The following is a 17,592-nucleotide window of genomic DNA, read 5'->3' as shown; positions in this document are numbered from 1 at the left end:
CTTGGTGCTAGAAGAAAACGACAAAAATGGATTCCTTCTACCTGAACGGAATAAACCTGTTGGATGATACCCAGCGATGTCATGTGGTTTTAAATAGAGCGGCGTCTACGATATTAGTGACTGTAGATTTCAGGCAGTAGAATGACATCGGCAATCATCTATAGCCGACCTGTTGAGTCGACATTTGAATCGATACAAAAAATATTGTAATTAAGTTCAAGCAAAGTCCAAGACGAACTTTATGGTCTTCGTCTATCTTGTTTTTTCTTGCTTCGCAGGTCTTCGATAAACGATTCATGAAGTTTCAGCCAGGAACCGAGTCCTGTTCAACAGCTCGAACGGATGTGTCTTGGTGAGCCTCGACTCTCCTCCGTGGTTAGTTCGCTTGTTCAGCCGACGATGCGGGTGTCATTTATAAGTGCGGTAATAATCTACCCTTATTAACTCTAGTAGAGACAGTTGGAAAGCGAAATTGCGCGCCGATGTTAGCGGCAGCAGATGCGGTCCCACAGCTAGTTTCGACGGTCGGTCGGTTAGTCGGCTTCTTGAGCGGCGACTTGTGCCGCTTTTCGACGGCCAAATGGGGCCGAAGTGTCTACCATCCCATGGTCCTGAAAAGTTCCTTGGCTCGCTGACCGACAAGGAGGGTGGTAACGGCGAGTGCATTTGTCTTTTGCTTCACCGCTGCGACCGAAACTGCTTGGCTTCTCTTCACGACATCCCGCTTGCCCACTTTCTGTTCACTTCACAAAACACTTGCTCAGCTTCTACAGGCTGAACAAGGACAGCAAACGGCGATCGTCGTCGGTGTCCACGTTCAAATCGAAAAGAGCTGGGAGATCCTTGTCGGTTCGCGCAGTTCGTCAACGGCCGCGGCAGCAGCTACAACAGGAGAAGCAGCCGAACCGAGGGCGCAGGCAAAGACCCACCACTTACTACTATTACCACTTGGAAACTGACAATCCCCGAAACCCTCTAGTCTCTCTATACCACTCCCTAGATAAGCTTTGGCTACCGCTGCCTCGCTCCAAAAGCCCCTCTTGAGTCTCTCCATAGTTCCTTGTCCCCCTCCGCCTGTCAGCTTAAATTAGTCTCCGACGTTTCGGCCCTCTTTCAGTCGCGACTGGCTGGTGGCGGCTGGCCGCTTGGGTCGCTGCTCGTTTCTTTGGGCTAGGTCGGCTGGCCAGCCAGCCAGCCAGCCAGCGAGCGAGCGAGCGCCGGAACACAAAGCTAAAGGAGAATTTCGTGGAGTTTTCCTTTCTTGCTAGGCTTTCTCGGGGGAGTTGACGGGCTTGTTTAACGGGAGCCTATCGAAGGCGCTAAGGAACAATACACTCAAACTGTACGATAGGACAGAGCATGCCTTGTTGCCGTTGCAGAAATGCATGATACGCAAGCGGCTGCATAAAGTACCGGTAGCCAATGGTATCAGCGTGCTCGCCACCTTTGCTGTACACAATTACCGTATCGGCTGTGCCTTCTTTATAGAACATCGTTTTTGTACGTGGGAACGTCTGCACGTAAGTGGTATTATGTGGTCGTACTCGCTCATACATCAGTAGCCGATTGATAATAACAGGAAAGGAGTAACAAATAGAGTGAGAATAAATCTTACGTGGACCAGATCACGTTGACGTCTACATTGCGCGTGCAGAAGAGGAGAAGGAAGGAAGGGGTAGGAAAAAGGCGCCAACTGGCGAGTGCTGTTCAGACAGTTTAGCCTTTAGAGATGATCTCGGTCATACGATAATTTAAATAATTCTACTAAAATTGTTTACAAATGCTGGTCATCGTGTATCACCGATATGTAAAACGTATAGAGGTTTTCGGGCTAGTTACATTTGGTTTGTAACGTAGTCTGTGAAAATCAAGTTCTTGTTAAAACAATCTATTACTAATCAAAGCTAGAGAGACACGTCAAAGCCACTGAAAGAGAAGAGATTGTAATTTCGGTGGGGCTAACCGTTGTGCGATGTCATGTTCGATTTATTCGAGTCTGGCGAGTGTTGCTGCTGCATCAGCTGTTGCATATTATTCTTTTCTTTACATTCTTTCCCTATGCCGACGCCGTTAACAGGTGCAGCTACCCCCAGACCAACTGCTTGGCAGTTGTTGTTCGTTGTCGAATCCGCAACAGTCGTTGAGATCGGCGATGGGGGCATTCCATCGGACCCGCCTCCTCCAGCGCCCTTTTGCTGATTAAGTCGCTCTTGTTTGCGGAATTTGGCACGACGGTTTTGGAACCATACCTGCAATAAGTAAGATTATTGTTATGGATTACGTTGGCTATTGAATCGTCTCGCATTTATCTTCAATGTTATTAGCGTGTGATCTTTCAAGTTACTTTGATTAATTATAAAAACACTTAATTTTAAATTCTGCTTGTTTTACTACTTTGTTTGTACGTATTCCAAAATTGTCCAGCTAACTATCTATTACTTGTCCATTGCAATTCGTGCATATACATCTAACTTAGAATGGCACACCCAGAAAGATTCATAAGTTTATACTTTGTTCTTCTGTTCCATCCAGGCATCCAAGGGCATAGATATTTAGGATAAACTGTCTCACGTCTGTTTGAGCTCTGTGGCCTGCTTATGGCCTGTCCTTTGCCACTGTTGTACACAGTTTACTTTCTCAGCCACTTTCTGGGTAAGTAGTTTGCAGTACGAGATAGGGGATATCAGGCAATGACACATTTCTACCCTATATGTGTGTCGAAGTGTAGCGTGTCGTTCCTATCTTATAAAAATGACTCGTCTTTTGCCCCTCTGTATTCCACGCCCACCTTCGCCTACTTCGGGCGCTTCGGTGAACATTCAGACTGCATCGGGCTCACAGTGGACTCCTTAGGGTGTATCCTCATCCCTCAACACAAAACGCAGATACGACATGAAGATTGTGTATCGTTCGCTATTTAGTTCTATATTATTTCATACAAAGATGGCGGGCGATCCGCCAGCGCTCCTTGAGGTTGCGTGAGGTCGGGGCCGCCGTACTCTGCAGTTTGGCAGTAGCAGCAAAGTCGAGCAGAAGCAACCGCAACTACAGTTAGGAAAAGCGAAGAGTTGAAGGCGGGTTGACCGCAGCGGGTGTCCCATTCAGGTTTTCTCTGTCTGCCAGTCGCATTACTTCCATTCCATTAAACAACGCCGATGGTCTCACGGGCAGAGAGCGTGCAAGCACTCACATCGAGAGCTGAACTTGCCTTGCGGGTAGCGGGAACTAAGAGGGAAAAGAGGGAGGAGGTATGGAGAGTTTAATTTTGGATGCTCGGAGATCAGGGCAGGATTTTAGCTATACGTTTCAATAAGAGAAGGGAGAAGGAACCCTGGATGACGAAGATGGGGTAGGAAGCTAGTGAAGAACAAATTATAGCAAACGCTGAGAAGACTGGTCGGCAGCCGTCAATGTTCCTGACTGCCTGACGAGGAACGATAATGCCCAGGATAGGCACCACTTGTAGGTCAACACAGCCGAGGCATGCTGGGCCATCACACCGAATCGGCCGCGGTTTTATCATCGTAGAAACATCTTTTGTTGCTGTCCTTGAGATCGCACAGCAGTCGGTGTCCCTTTTCTTTCAAAATGTAAAATGTTTATATAATACACGTACAAACACAACCGAGCTCGTCCAGTATCTTTATTTTTGTTTTAACAGCACTATCGTCCCTTTGCGCTTTGTAGCCAACGCTAGCTAATTTGTAGCTCTATGAGTAATTCGTCCAAGAAGTCTATAGTTTCAAGTTGTTAATCAAGAGAGGGTAGAGCTGCTATACAAATTCGTTCGCGTAGAGCAATACTAGTCCTGAACCAATTGGAATACATATCTTGAACCGTAGAGCCAAATTGAGCGACAAATTTGCCCTACATCTTGGGCTCACAGTATACATTATAACTGTGCATGCATAATGACGCGGTTAGAGGGCATTTAGTCAATTGTCAATATCTCATAGGCGCATGCAGGCTTCAGGCTAGTTGACACAGCAAAAGCCATTAAACAACTATAGCAGAAGTAGGGTAACTTACCCCCGATTCTCGTTTCTTGCGAAAACCAGCAACATCCCTTTTCGGAATGGAACGATATTGCCTAATCGATCGATCGTGTGCCCTCGTTTAGTCATGGGAAGCGCAAGGCCGCCGCCTGAGAAACATCGGCATTTGCTTTTAATTTAAGTAGACTACATGCCAATTCTCTGATTTCTCGAAATGTGATGGGGAAAAGTTCTACAATGGGGGGCATGAATTATCGTTGCGGTGATGGGTGGAAATCTGAGAAACGCATTAGCTTGTTTCTTCTTGTAAGACCTATGTATGTCTCGTGTGAAGATACCACGAATACGTGCATTAAAAATATTGTGATGTGGCTCCTTTTGCGTTCATTTGTCAAGTTATCATTACGTTTTTTAGTCAATAAAAAACATAATGGGTAACTTATCTAGAGAAATCTAGCACCTAGTGAATCCCGGTAGGCTTTCTGGATCCGCATATTGATTCTAGGTATGACGGTATGTACCGACTGAATATTGGATGATCACAACGTAGATGTCTGACGGACGCTAAGTCGCTGCCTTAGTTCAGATATTTGGTTTTGACGCTTTCTACAATATTGTGGATAGTTCAGCTCATGTGGGATGTTGTAGATGCTTCGGCGTGATCGTCATCCTAGCTCTCTCGGCCTGTCTTTCTTTCTCGCCCTTTGTGTGGTCCACTGGTTGGCAGGCAGACCGGTGGTAGTCCCAGTCACCCCGACAGCCTCGACCCAGTGAGGACCTGCAAACCGGCCTAGCGCGTCCCTGGGCTACCCCTCCATCTATAATCGAGTTAGCAGCAGGTCTAATCCAATAGAAGGCGCGGTTCGGGGACACCAAGGGGGAAGACTTTGGGGGTGCATGGCAAGTGCAGATTCGTCATCATCTACCATTCATTCGGCCATACTGGCATCCCACGCAATACATATCCTTTCTTACATTTCGGCGTTGCCTCACGACGCCATATCTTTTTTAACAGGACAGTTACTCTCGTCGAATCGGGCGGCTGGAGCGTAAACGTCCATCGAAATGTTCTTGTAGGCTAGTATTTCGAAAACTGTGTATATTCGATTGGCAGAGGTATCAACTAGACGGGTGCACAACGCGCTTCTATTGTTAAACGGGAACTAGATATTTACATTTGTTCAATCATGAACGATTTTTTCTACCTTCAATTTTCAAATATATATATGTTGAAATCCTTATTGGGCCCTTTACGTTCAAACTATAACAAAACGTTAATGCGAATCAAAAGCTTTTGAGCCTCGATGATTGCTTTCTAGAGGAGTCATGCCGATCGAAAGAAACTTAATAGAACATATTGAAGCTAGCTCGTCTTTGCAGTTGTTTCTACTGGGTTCTGTTATTTTTGTAGCAGAGGATCATACCCGCAATGTATTGTACAATGTGTAAAATTGTGCAATAGTAAATTTCTCAAATTCAGGTTTGGTCGATTTCGCAATGAGAAACCTGCTTAACCCTTGTCGACAGTCGAGTCTACTATTGTTTTTGAGAAATAGGGCTTATTGAGATGAACCGTGAACTTTTCTATTGGAATCGAATTTGCGCTTCTTGCCTAAGTTTGTGCTCGTTTCATATGCGCCGATGTTCTCGATGTGTATCTTTAGGGTGTCTCGATAGTTAACGAGAGCCCTTGCGGCGCACCGTATATATTGTATGCTGTTATATACATTGTATTGCGTCGATATTCCCATAATTGTTCTTCCAAGGCCATTTGGGAAGTTGTTTAAATACTTCTGGGTAAAAGTATAAAAACTGGGCAAAACTGGCGCCACTAGAAACCCGTACGGACCAGGAGCATTAAGATCATGAGCGTACAATCAATAATATAGTTGGAACTAAGTTACATTTGTACATATATACGTAATTATGGTAGCTGCATACGAGAAATGAAGTTAGTCATATATGATATGCACTGAGTGTAATTATCTTCATGCGAGTCAAACGTTCTGCTATTCATAGATTCCGGACAAATTTCGGCTCGTATGGCTAACAGTAAAACGTTACTATTGCTCACAACGAACAGCCTCGTATATATCGAAACATGAGCACGTGTTTTACCTCAAAAAATTGTCGTCTATAAAAACGATAGGATGCCTATCTTCCATCAAGCGCGCAATTGCTGCGGCATACACCGAACGCTATGCCACTTCATACATGGCACGTTCGTCGTCATCGTCATCATCTATGGCGTCATGTGCAACTCGCGCGACGACCGTGCCCTTGTTTCGTAATTTGATTAGCAGATATACTTTTGCTGCTCTCATAGCTCGCCATTTTGTTCTTTCGCCTCTTCTCGTCTTTACCGCCACTACTCCCTTCGCCCTTGTTGCTTGCTGGGGGCAGTTTCGCCGAAGGATGGACGTATGGGCGGTCGGTTTATATCTCTGTGTATGATGCCAGTATCGACGGTGATGGTGGCGAAGGATTAGGATCTTTTGCTGGCACTGTTTTAGCCGAATGAGCTAAGTTCTTCTGTTTTGCTGTGCCATTCTATGGTGTCCGTCTCTCGCTTCTGAGCTGCTACCATCCCTAGCCTCCCAACCAGAAGTTACCAACCAGGTCACTCTCCTTAGCATTGCTCTAAGCAGGATGCCGCGCAGTAGGCCAAGCTGTGTGGCGAATCCGCCTTGAAGAAAAATAGAGGGAGGTGAAGATATGGTCGTTTGCTACTGCCACCGGTGCTGCTTGACAGCAGTTCGTTCTGCTGCGAGCTATCTGTCATTGGCCGCCATAACGAGGGTTTCTCTAGCTGTTGTGATATGGTCCTGGTATTGGTATAGCGGTGGTATAGTCAATGTGTCTATGCGTGTATGTGCGTATGTATGTTGGTCTTTTGCCAAGCCCTCGACAATGCCCTTCCAGACACCCTGTGACCCATCTATTCCATTGGAGTCTCGCAGAGGAACCATGCGCTAGCGGTAAACCGGCGAATGACTAGATCGGGCCGTTGGTTCAGACCGCCACGGACGGATGTTATTTTTATACCCCTCGAAAGCAGCCCGCAAGGCTAGCTACCCGTCCTTGCTTTGAGCACCCGTCCCGTGGGTAGCTGTTTGGAAAGAGAAGTTCTGAGTGCTGCTAACAGACAGGACGACCGACGATCCGCAATAACGACCGTTACAGAGTGATGTGCTGGTCGTCGTCGTCGTTGTGGTGATAATAATTGCTGTGGTAGTAGTGTTTGAGGGGCATAGTGGGCTTTTCTGGGCGGCTTCCGACAACTTGCCGCTTCTCGTTCTTCTTTTCCTTGCTCTTCTTCTGTTTTACTTTCTTCCTGGCTGAACGCGCAAAGAGGCGAGAAGTTGTCGAGTTGTGCAGCGTACTTGAGCGGTTTGCCGCCGTGGCCGTCAGCGAGCAGTCGCACTAGCGGCTTCGTTGCGGAGTTATTTTGTCTTTTCAATTGCCTTCCACTCGTCAACCATGACCAGCCTGTACGGCCTAGCAGTGTAACCCTGCAGTCGCCGTACGAAGTTCCCGATTCGCGGCGGGCCACTAATGGTAAGGCATCCCCTTTCGTCTAAAGACCTGAAAAGGACGACGGCGATGACACCCATGGTTGGGCGGATAGATGGGTGTCTCCGCTGGCCCTGGCTCTCTTGTGTTTTCTTGCTACGCAGTTAAAAGAATGGAGCAAACCCAGCGAAGGGAAAACCTTTGAAGCAAAAGGAGTCTCTTTTTTGTTCGCGGTAAAAAGAATCTAAACACAATTGAGCTTAGAAGGCAGCTAAACCCACAAGGGTTTGCTACAACGCTTCACGCCCGCCTTTTTGCCGCTGTTAACCAATGTTAGCAACAGCGGCGAGTTGTCCTCGTACTGCTCATGCTGCTTCTGTCATATCACGCCTCTGTTAGTCTCGCAGCCGCCCCGATTCCCAACGTCGGATGTGCGAACTGTATGAATAGCAAAGCACACAAACTAATTCGCGTACAGACAGACAACCGTAAGCAGACATGCAGTCGTAAATGGTGCAGTAGCGAACAGAAGCAAACGGCACACATAGCAAGAGTGACTCAAAACGAATTCTGTGATGTCACAGCCAGCGAAAGCAGAGCAGGCCAGGGGCAAGTACGCCGGATAAGGAGCCGTAAGATGAAAGCGAGATCGCTGGCCGATCTTCCGGCTTCGCCCAACTCCTACTGTCACAGGTCTGATTGAAAAGATAAATAGCGCGTTGTCATCCCTCTTAGTCTTTGGCTGATGCGTATGGCTAGTACAAACCGGCCCAAACGAAAGCCCTTACTTCCCCTACGTCACTGACGAGCCGCCAGCTATTTGGCCTGCAGACCTCTAAGAGCTCAGACTGGCACGCTCCACCCTGGTTGAGTCAAGTCGCTCATTGCTTCGGCTTCCTTGCGCTAACAAGCTAGTCTCGAGCAAGCCATAAACGGGCAACTAAGCAAGCTAGGCCAACGCAGGCCTTTCTGTACTCAATCGTATCCTTTTCTCTCTTGCCACTTGGTTCCCGCTTGCCTTCTATTCTCGTTGCGTTCCATCGCTGGCCCATGGACGACTCAAGTGCTTCGTGTTCAAACAATACTATTTGCTCTTTTGGCAGAGAGAAGCCTCACCCTCCTTCCAACCGATTTCCGTCTCCGCTGTCTATCTGTATCGAAACGATCGTATCTGCCGGCGGTGCTACGGCCGACCAGCTGTGTACCAGCGAAACCGGTACGACTAGTTTCTCTGCTTGGCTTAAAGGCCTGGTGGCCTACTTGACTCGCGGCAGAAGCAAAAGCAATCACTGCCATCATTGTCGCCCTTTTTCGTCCTGCATTGCTGTTCTGCTGCTATGGCTCAGCGAATGTTAGAGACAGGGAAACAGATAAGTGACGCGTTAGAAAAGAAGCCTGCGATGAACCTAAATACGCTAAGACTGATCCATGCACTCATCACGGCCCTTACGTTATGTGATGAGCGAGCGAGCTTTCAACTTGTCCTCCCCTTACTCCAGTATTATCCAGACGAGCTCACTGAAATATATCTCCGATTTTGTTCCGAACAAGTTACGCACCGGCGGTGTGTGGGCGTTTGCGCATTACTTTTCCCAATTCCTTTCAGCGATAGCTGTTTCTTCGAAAAACGAGCGACTGCTTCAGCGCCGGGGGACAACATATCCGTGTGAGAAATGGCCGCCGCAGCGGCAGCTGCAGCTGTAGCTGTAGCATAGAGACGAATTCATCAAGTACACAATGGGGCCTGCCGGGTGCAAACAGTCGCTGGCTTGGAGATATTTTCCTTCGTATCGTAGCACCTGGCCGTCCATAGAGTTCGGCCTGGCTTGGTTTGTCCATTTCGCCCCAGGTATATATGCCTTCATGCCTGTATTCTCATGAGCGCCTGTTTCTTGCAAACGACCAGTCAACGCTTCAAATCCGCCGTCTACACGGTAGGAGCCCCATGGTAGCAGCGGCTGCTTCGCTGATACATCACCTCCTACTGGTCGACGAGCGCCATCATCCGCCCTGTATAATGGTGGCTAGTTGTTGTTAGCTAATAAGCAGGAAAGGGGGTCAAGAGGGTGGATCAAATACGAATCTCATCCACCTTTCTAGGTGGCTGGGAAACCTTGGATAATCTAATAGCCACAATTAGCGGTTGTTTCGCCAAGCGTTTGCGCAAGCAAGTGTTCTTATACTACCTCTGATCGCCGCTCGCTTTTCTTATCTCACCTCGGCACGGTGTGGAGCTGCACCGCGTCGTACCACCCTCTCACTAACTCGACAAAGCGCACACGCATCTGAGGCTCCGTCGCACCCCAAACCTAGTGCTTATTCGTGAATCCACATGCAGGTACCTGCAGCAGGCTCCGCTTCGGGCGCATGAACGCCATTGCTAAGGAACCGATAACTATAGCGTTGCGATGTTTTCCCGGCCGTATTAAGCAGCAGAACGCTAACCTCGTCATTATCGGACAGTGCCGCCGCTCTTGCGCTGTCCGACTTTATCTTTTCCCCTCGTCTCAACCGAGATAGCGCACATTCAGTTCGCTCGGTCTCGGCTAAGCATAATTCATCTGGCTGGCAGCGCACAGCTTTTTGGCGCTGAGTGGAGATTCAATCTGGTGGATAAAAATTCACGCTGGTCGTATAAGAAAGGCGAGAACTGGAGGCTGACGGCTGGTCAGCCCAACAGTCAACTGATAATATTCAATTTATGCCCATCTCTTGTATATGTCCGATCTTCCTCGTACCTTCTGTTTTCAGCTGTCTTAGCGCGTTAACAACGACAAGAGATCGGCCAGAGGCGTCGAGGTCTTTTTTACCGAATTCTCTGCTCCTCTCGTGAAGTGGGACAGGTCCGAAGGCCCTAACGACTTGGGCTAGGTGGATCTGTCCTGATGCCGAAAGAGACCCCGCTGCATGGTAAAAGATAAATGTCTGATGCCAGCCTTTCTGCGACGTAGCGAAGCTAACAGGTTTTGCTTTCCGAACCTGGCCCCCTCCGTCCACCTAGGATACGTTAGTCAGCCCGCACTGCACCTAGTTGTCCGTCGACACCAGCGAGAAACACAGGCCTTCTAAGAGCTGTCTATTCTATCATGTTTTCCTATTTTTCAATAAGTCAAAACCAATAGCTAGTATTTATTAGGTTAGCAGTTTTGTACCCTGATAGCTTCCCACGGAATAGGATGATTCTTGTAACGTGGGAAGTGATTGACCAGTGATTATTCGATAAAGGCTGTTTTGTACAGTATTGCACATCGATATTTGGCGATGCCGAGAAGTAGCGGTGTCTATTGTAAGAGCGTTGCAGGGTATATAATTAGCAGAAATTGACGAGCCATATAGTATTTTGAAGAGGAAGAGAATAATGATGGCATTATGGTTCTATGCATTGTACGAAGTAAGCATCTACTTCAATATCACTATAGAGAAGATTCGAGTTTGTAGGTGTGAAACATCAGAAAAGTCTTGAATTTTTGTAAACGTCCTGTAAACATCCTGACCACTATGCAAATTGTATGTGTGTAGAATAAATAAAGACTAGGCTCAAGTATAGAGGAAGACTAAGGTCAAGTATACAGGAATTTTTAAGTAGAATGGTACTTATTATTTGCCTGGCCCCATTCCAGCATATTGCTAACAGCTAGCTGCCATCCATTCGCTTTGTAGCGCATAACAACTTTCAACGTTGACCAATATTGTTAATATTTCAGATATTTTCTCTACTATGTGCCATAAAATTGCAGTAGCACGATCAGCTCCTCTTTTCTGGCCGGCCATGATGCGTGCTTGTTCTCTCAAAGTCCACCCTGAAAAAAGCTATACAACTGATGATAACTTTTCTAAGTTTAATCGCGCAAGGGTATTTCCAGCAGCCATAAAATGCTGAAAAATCGCTGCGGCCTGTTCGTCTTTTTCCTACTTTATTTCTTTTTTGACGCCTTATTGAAATCGTTCACCATTCACATTGTCTTTCGGCACCCTCTTTGTTGATTGAGAACTGAACGATGGACTAGCCAAGAAGCGGAAAAACGTCTACCAGCAAGTTGATCCGATTCGTTGCTTGCCCTTTCGACGCACTACACCACTAAAGCGTCCCGCGTTTCGCTTTTCCCTTTTTCTGTTTTTGCTATCTTTCTTTCTGCTCCTGCTGAGGTACGTAAATCGTCTGCCAGGCGACCCGCCATTGCCTAGCTGCATATTCCTATGTACGTAACTCGCAAAGTACTTTTCAATTGGATGTGAACGCGAAACAAGACGAAGGCAGTCGGGAGTTCAGGGCTGTGCTGAAGCACCGAGGGGGCCACGGCGGTTGAGCTGGCAGTTGTTTCAAAAAGAACGAAGGCGTGGCGGAGAAGTGAGGGGTAAAGAACGAGGACGGGACGTAGAAGGTTGGTCGAACGATCCCGAGCAGTGGAACAGTCATGGCAGGTGCAAAAACAGCAGGACGCGCGTGCCGCGGTGGCGAAGGGCCGCCGACAGGGCAGTGAGTGCCCCTCCCAGATCTCTACCCTATGCACTTCCTCTCCTTCCCGGTTGCCTCCTTCTACGGGCTTGAAACAGCACCGCTGAGCAGGACAATCCAGGGAGTACGAGCCTAGCGAACGTTCACGCAAGAAGGAGAGACGGCCAACGCGGCTGAAGGCAAAACGGTGAGGGAGGAAACGGACCAACAGAGTGTGTGTGAAAAAGACGGTCGACCCCATTCGACTGCATGTGGGCTTGCGTGGGATGTTGAGTTTGTTCGGAAGGCACTGTTGCGCTATGAGTCTATAGGATGAGAATAGAGCGCAGCGTCTCTCTTCCCGTTTGAATGCCACGAAGTAGCAGTAGCACCACTCTAGCGGGTCGCCGGCCGCACATTCTAAGCCCACTCTGAGTCTTCCTTCCGATCGGTCAAAAATTAAAGAAATAGCGAACGAGAAAGAAAGACCGGATGCTGCTCTGGTTTGGACCTATAGAGGGACCTAGTGACATGAAGGTGGACGGGAAGGAGAAAAGACGGAGGGCCGTACGTGGAATAATACACCACGACAGGGCAAAGTAGCTTAAGCGGCGCGGCGTGCACCCGTTTGCGCTAGACACGACTACAACTGGCCCGCTTAGTCCTACTGACTCGGCCGATAGTGACGTCGCTTAGAGAGAAAAAGAAAAGGACGAAATACTCTTGGCAACCTCTAGCAGCAGCCAGATCGTCGCTCGTGGCCTGACTGCCGTTCCAGCCGCTCCAGCGTTCAGCCACTTCTGATACTAGCTGACGTGCTCCAAAACGTTCCTTGAATTTTCAACCTGAAGAAGTCGGCGTCCGCCTATTTGTTCCGAACAAGCTGTTCAGTATGTTATGTACTCGACGCAGACCTCTGGAGGCAGACGAACCGACTCACAAGTAGCGTGAGAGTAAGCAACAAAGACCCAGTTATTAGAACAGTAACATTTTTCTTTAGAATATTCGACATCAGTCACAAAATGTACATATCAAAGGCGAAACATAAAATCTCGCCGGAGAAGAAACAAAGCGTTTGCTATGTGCTTCTCCCCCGGCGCGCGTAAACACAACCAGGTAAATGCGTACTTCGTATATAAATAGTATTATTGCTCAATGTTTATGATGACGATTAGGTCAACCAGAACTGCAAAAACTAAGTTACAGGTATTGCCAAAGTGTGCCCAGTCATTGCTCGGCACTTACGCACTATTCTTCACTTGAGCATTTGCATAGAACGAATTACTAGGCAAACTATGACGCGTCGTGCGATGTTTAGCTTGGTTTTATCGGATAATCAATTTGGCTGGATATGAAGTAGCATGTGAACCTTCGTTCTACATTAACAGAGCACTAATTACATTATACCAGTGAACCATTAATATCGATAACATTATTTTCGACGGATACGTTCGGCTTATCTCTGTGCACATGATTCGTATGTATATACTAAGAAAACAGAGTATAGGTAAGTTTTTCGAAAAATTCCTTTTGCTGTTGACCGCAAATGAACCCTATAAAAGCATTTTCCTGTTCGTGCTTCCACGGCTCGACCGAATTTAGAGATAGGTGGACGCTAATTAAAGCTAAGATAACGATACTTATCGATGTAAACAGTCAGCGGTGCACGCGCTTAGCACACGCAGTGCACTTCCTCTGCACATCCCAGTAGAAGTATAATAGAACGGCAAAAAATATGGGCCGAACGTTGCTTGCTAACTCATGGCCGCCGGCGCTCGAAGACCGGTGCATATAGCGATCTGATACTGAACACAACGCAGGTGGCCCACGTCACAACGTATTTAGCTTCTGCTCTAGGAGACGCAAGCAGAATCCTGGAGCTCATAGCTATAGAACTGTGTCCGTCGAAACCGCCGACCTCGTACCAGTTAACGGTGTTCTATTCTGTTGCTTCGTATCGCCACCGGCCCGGAATGGCGTCGGTCGCATAGGTGTTTCTTTGTTGAGTAAGTGATGCGGTTACATTTGTATCTAATTTTCTCGTTTCGGCTAGGAAATTATTCACTGTAGTTTGCATTTCCTGCAAGAAATGTTCTTCCATAACATAACAGAACACGAGAATTTCCATTAACGCAATGTATAAATCACAGCTAAAAGTCCAACTCGTTAAATCGCCCAAAGACACGTCGCTATCGTAATATCTGGCACGCACATTGGCCACCCGTTGTCCTTCTGTCACAAGCTGAACCACTTGTAGACTTCATCTATGCATCTATGTTTCATGATAATAATAAAATGGTTTAAAGGACGCGATAAATATCTCAATATTATAACAGAAGTTCGAAAGTAAATCTCGTTCACGTGGATTCGCAGCAAGCTCTCAGCGGTGCAATCAGCACACCGTGTACATCCCTGATGTAAACGATTCGATTCGTATCTCCCCAGCTGTACTGTATTGCGCAAGATGATTAAAAAGTCCTTTTTTTAGTTAGCCAGTTAAGCGTTGCGTCCGTGTATGACAGTCTCTTCAATGGCAACCAGTCGAGCAACTGATTGAACGACAACGAGGAAAGCAAAGGTACGCGTTAACGAAAGATGCGAACCCGAGAAGGTCTGGCCGAGGCGCGTCGAAGGCGAAGTTCAGGCCGAAGTTGAATCGCCTGCGTTCGTAGACCGGTTGTGCTCGCCCTCTCTCCCTTCAAAATGATAGATCACTTCCGAGGTAAAAGGACTCGGCCGCATTGAGCAAAACAGGCTAGAGTCGAGGGGACATAGAACGACTTCTACTAGTTACCATAAGAAATCAAGGCTTGTTAGACGAGAAGCTAATCATGCGAATGTACGCAGAATAAACACTATCGAAGGTAACAAAGTAAAGGTACGACATAGGTCGAGGCAAAAGGATGCGAGCAAAAGCTCCAATCTACCATTTCTCGAAAAATGTTACCTTCAAAAACTGTCCATTGACGCCTTCACATAATAGATATATGGAAAACTAAATCCTCTCAGATACGAGTTGGATGGACCCTATAGTGGATCATTCGTATTAAATGAATCACACATAAAAGTGTTTTAAACTATCGTAAGCCATTATGAACTCGAGTTACCGCGATGAGAAACCTCTTACCTCTAGTATATACCCCTATATATATATATATATATAGAAAATCACTAATAGTACATCTGTTGACCACACACAAATAGTTTAATATTTCTATTAGATTATCAGTAAGGCCTGTCACATCTCGATTGTGATTCATGTTGAATCGTGACGACCCGTTTGGGGTTTCGTAGTCATATCATCATCTAAATCCAGATCGACCCCGAACAAATATGAAATATGCGTATCAATATGTACGATCAATACCGGCGGTGAACTGGTGTTAGAAAGCGACATCAATTTCGAACTTACTTTCATCCAACTAACCGCTAACTTCGGACGTCCGTGTATTTCTGATTGAAGCAAACTATATCTCTGTCCACTGACCAGTAAACTCACCCAGATGACTCTTTGCTCCCTATTCTCTCTTCATATCATCTGGTTTCGTCTCATTTGGTGCCGCCATCAGCCAATTCCACCGGTGTTTTGCTTCGATGAAAAGAAGGAGTGACCGTTACACACTTCTTCAAATGTTCACTGGAACAGAGTGGGTCACGAGCACAGCAGGCGTACACACTTGAATCACCCCCGTTGCCTTTCTTTGACTTGGCCTCCCGCTCCCGCCCCCCCCCCCCCCCCCCCACTCCAAGCATTGCAAAATGAAAGTGACTTTTCACTTCGCTCTTCTTGAGCCGGCGGCGAAGGATCGGTTGGCGGACTCCGCTAGCGGCGTCGACTAACATCACGCTTAACAACGGCTCTTGCCGTATAGAGTTTCGCAGACTGCGCTTATTATTGGGAGAAGACAGCAGATATTGAAGACGTCTACAGGGCGAATGTTAAATATAGAGGGTTAATTATGCCTGATCAGTTTGCGTACTCGTCAGGGTAAATATATGTAGAGATGACGAATGGATCATACGACGGCGGCCACGAATGGTCTCCACGGAAGACCATTCGATTGTTGTAATGTGCTCTTTGTCTCAGTGTCTGTAGACTCACTATAATCGGCCAGCTTACGACGAACATACCACCCGAAAGACAAGATATAAATGATAGGCTGTCTCTATAGCATTGCTTTCGAATTTTCATTTTTCAAGAAGCATTAATACAGCTTTAGACCATCGATATCGGCGGTTCCGCTACAGCCGGGGTCTTGTCCCAAATCGACGTTAACAGCATCGACGACCGCTCTGAAATTTCGCCCAGCGTTAGAGTCACGCCGTCACACATTACAGGGCTCATCGGTAGACATCCAAAAGTTCAGCCGTTGGCAAGTGTCTCTTCTAGGTGGTAAGATCGACGACTTCAATTGATAAACGAATCGCGCATGCTCGCATCGCTATCAGTGAGCAGGAACGGAAACGAACAGCTCCAGTTGATTTCACCATGTCACAGGTATATACTGATAGCAGGCCACTTAGGCCATCGAAAAGAGGCGGCGACCAGCGTCCAAGCTGTCGGCCTACTAATGCTTCTCTCTCGCTTGCACCTCCCCATCTATCCAACATTCACATATTTCAACTTCAAACGAGCGTGAGCGAAAAGACACGCATTCAAGAGAACATAGTGGTTCGTCAGCAAGCGTCATACGACCAGTCCGTTCGGTAATGGACCGTTGATCGTAGATGTCGCTACTGCCGACGGCGCCTTGACTCTCAGCTAGACCGCAACGGACCACCGTGAACGCCCACTGGGGTATGAATACAGCCGACTTGTTACTACTGTTCTGTGTATTCGTTCCGATTGCACGAGGGGCGTGTTTGCAATTTGCCTTATTTATTGGCTGGTAATTGCCAAATGCTGATTCCGCAACGCGGCACTGTATGGCACTTCGCGGGTTTCGTTCAAACTGAGCTCTATCTTAGACCAATTCGAGGTTGTAATCAGGCTGTAAATCGCGCAAATTGTTCTGATGTCTCCCGGGCAGTACCTATAGGTGTGTAGGTCGCATTTCAATGCTTACGGGCGTTTCTGTCATGGCCGACCTTTTGCAAAACTGGATAAACGGATATGGGGACTGTTCTTGAAGAAGGGAAAAGCTTGTTGAATAAGAGCTACCGCACTCTTGAGAACGGCATCGAAATTGTAAACATCTCAAGAGTATGAGTACTGCCTGTTGCGTTGCCTCTTGGCCACCCTTGAAGAGACCCGTGCGCAGATGGTTGACAGGTGGCATTGCCAAAAGGGTTCAAGGAGATAGCAAAAAGTTAACTCAAGAAGGGTACAGGCCTTGAGCCACTTGAAGACGAGGAAGAAAGGTTACAGAGGGCGCATGGTGTACTTGAATGTATCGAACCATATACACAGGTGCTGAGCACATTAAATACTTTCCTCGTTTCTGTGAGTGATTGTCACAAGCATGTTCATCGCATTCAAAACGAACGATCAAAATGGCTCTCGGTTCATCCCTCGTTCCACTTTCATACGTTTGTGCTGTGGAGTGTGTTGATGAAATCTGCACTGCCCCATTTCGCTCTGCAGATTTCTCTCTGACTTGCAATATTCTGATCTGTTGTCCTCTCCCTGATTCATCACTGAACAACTAC

At 47.2% G+C, this 17,592-nt stretch overlaps 1 protein-coding gene across 2 annotated transcripts in view; it reads right to left on the bottom strand.

The window, feature by feature from the left end:
- Positions 1-17,592, bottom strand: part of LOC111243050 (uncharacterized) — a 76,070-nt gene that overhangs the window by 5,901 nt on the left and 52,577 nt on the right. For both annotated transcript variants that reach the window (XM_022788071.2, XM_022788072.2), the window contains exon 6: positions 1,964-2,249. In XM_022788071.2, coding sequence (XP_022643806.2) covers positions 1,964-2,249 — 286 coding nt within the window. The remainder of the gene's footprint in view (positions 1-1,963; positions 2,250-17,592) is intronic.

The sequence above is a fragment of the Varroa destructor genome, unplaced genomic scaffold (genome assembly GCF_002443255.2).
Source record: "Varroa destructor unplaced genomic scaffold, Vdes_3.0 BEIS01000001.1, whole genome shotgun sequence".
Classification (NCBI taxonomy): domain Eukaryota; kingdom Metazoa; phylum Arthropoda; class Arachnida; order Mesostigmata; family Varroidae; genus Varroa; species Varroa destructor.
Note: the sequence above shows the minus strand (reverse complement) of the source record. Positions and strands in the feature narration are given on the sequence as shown.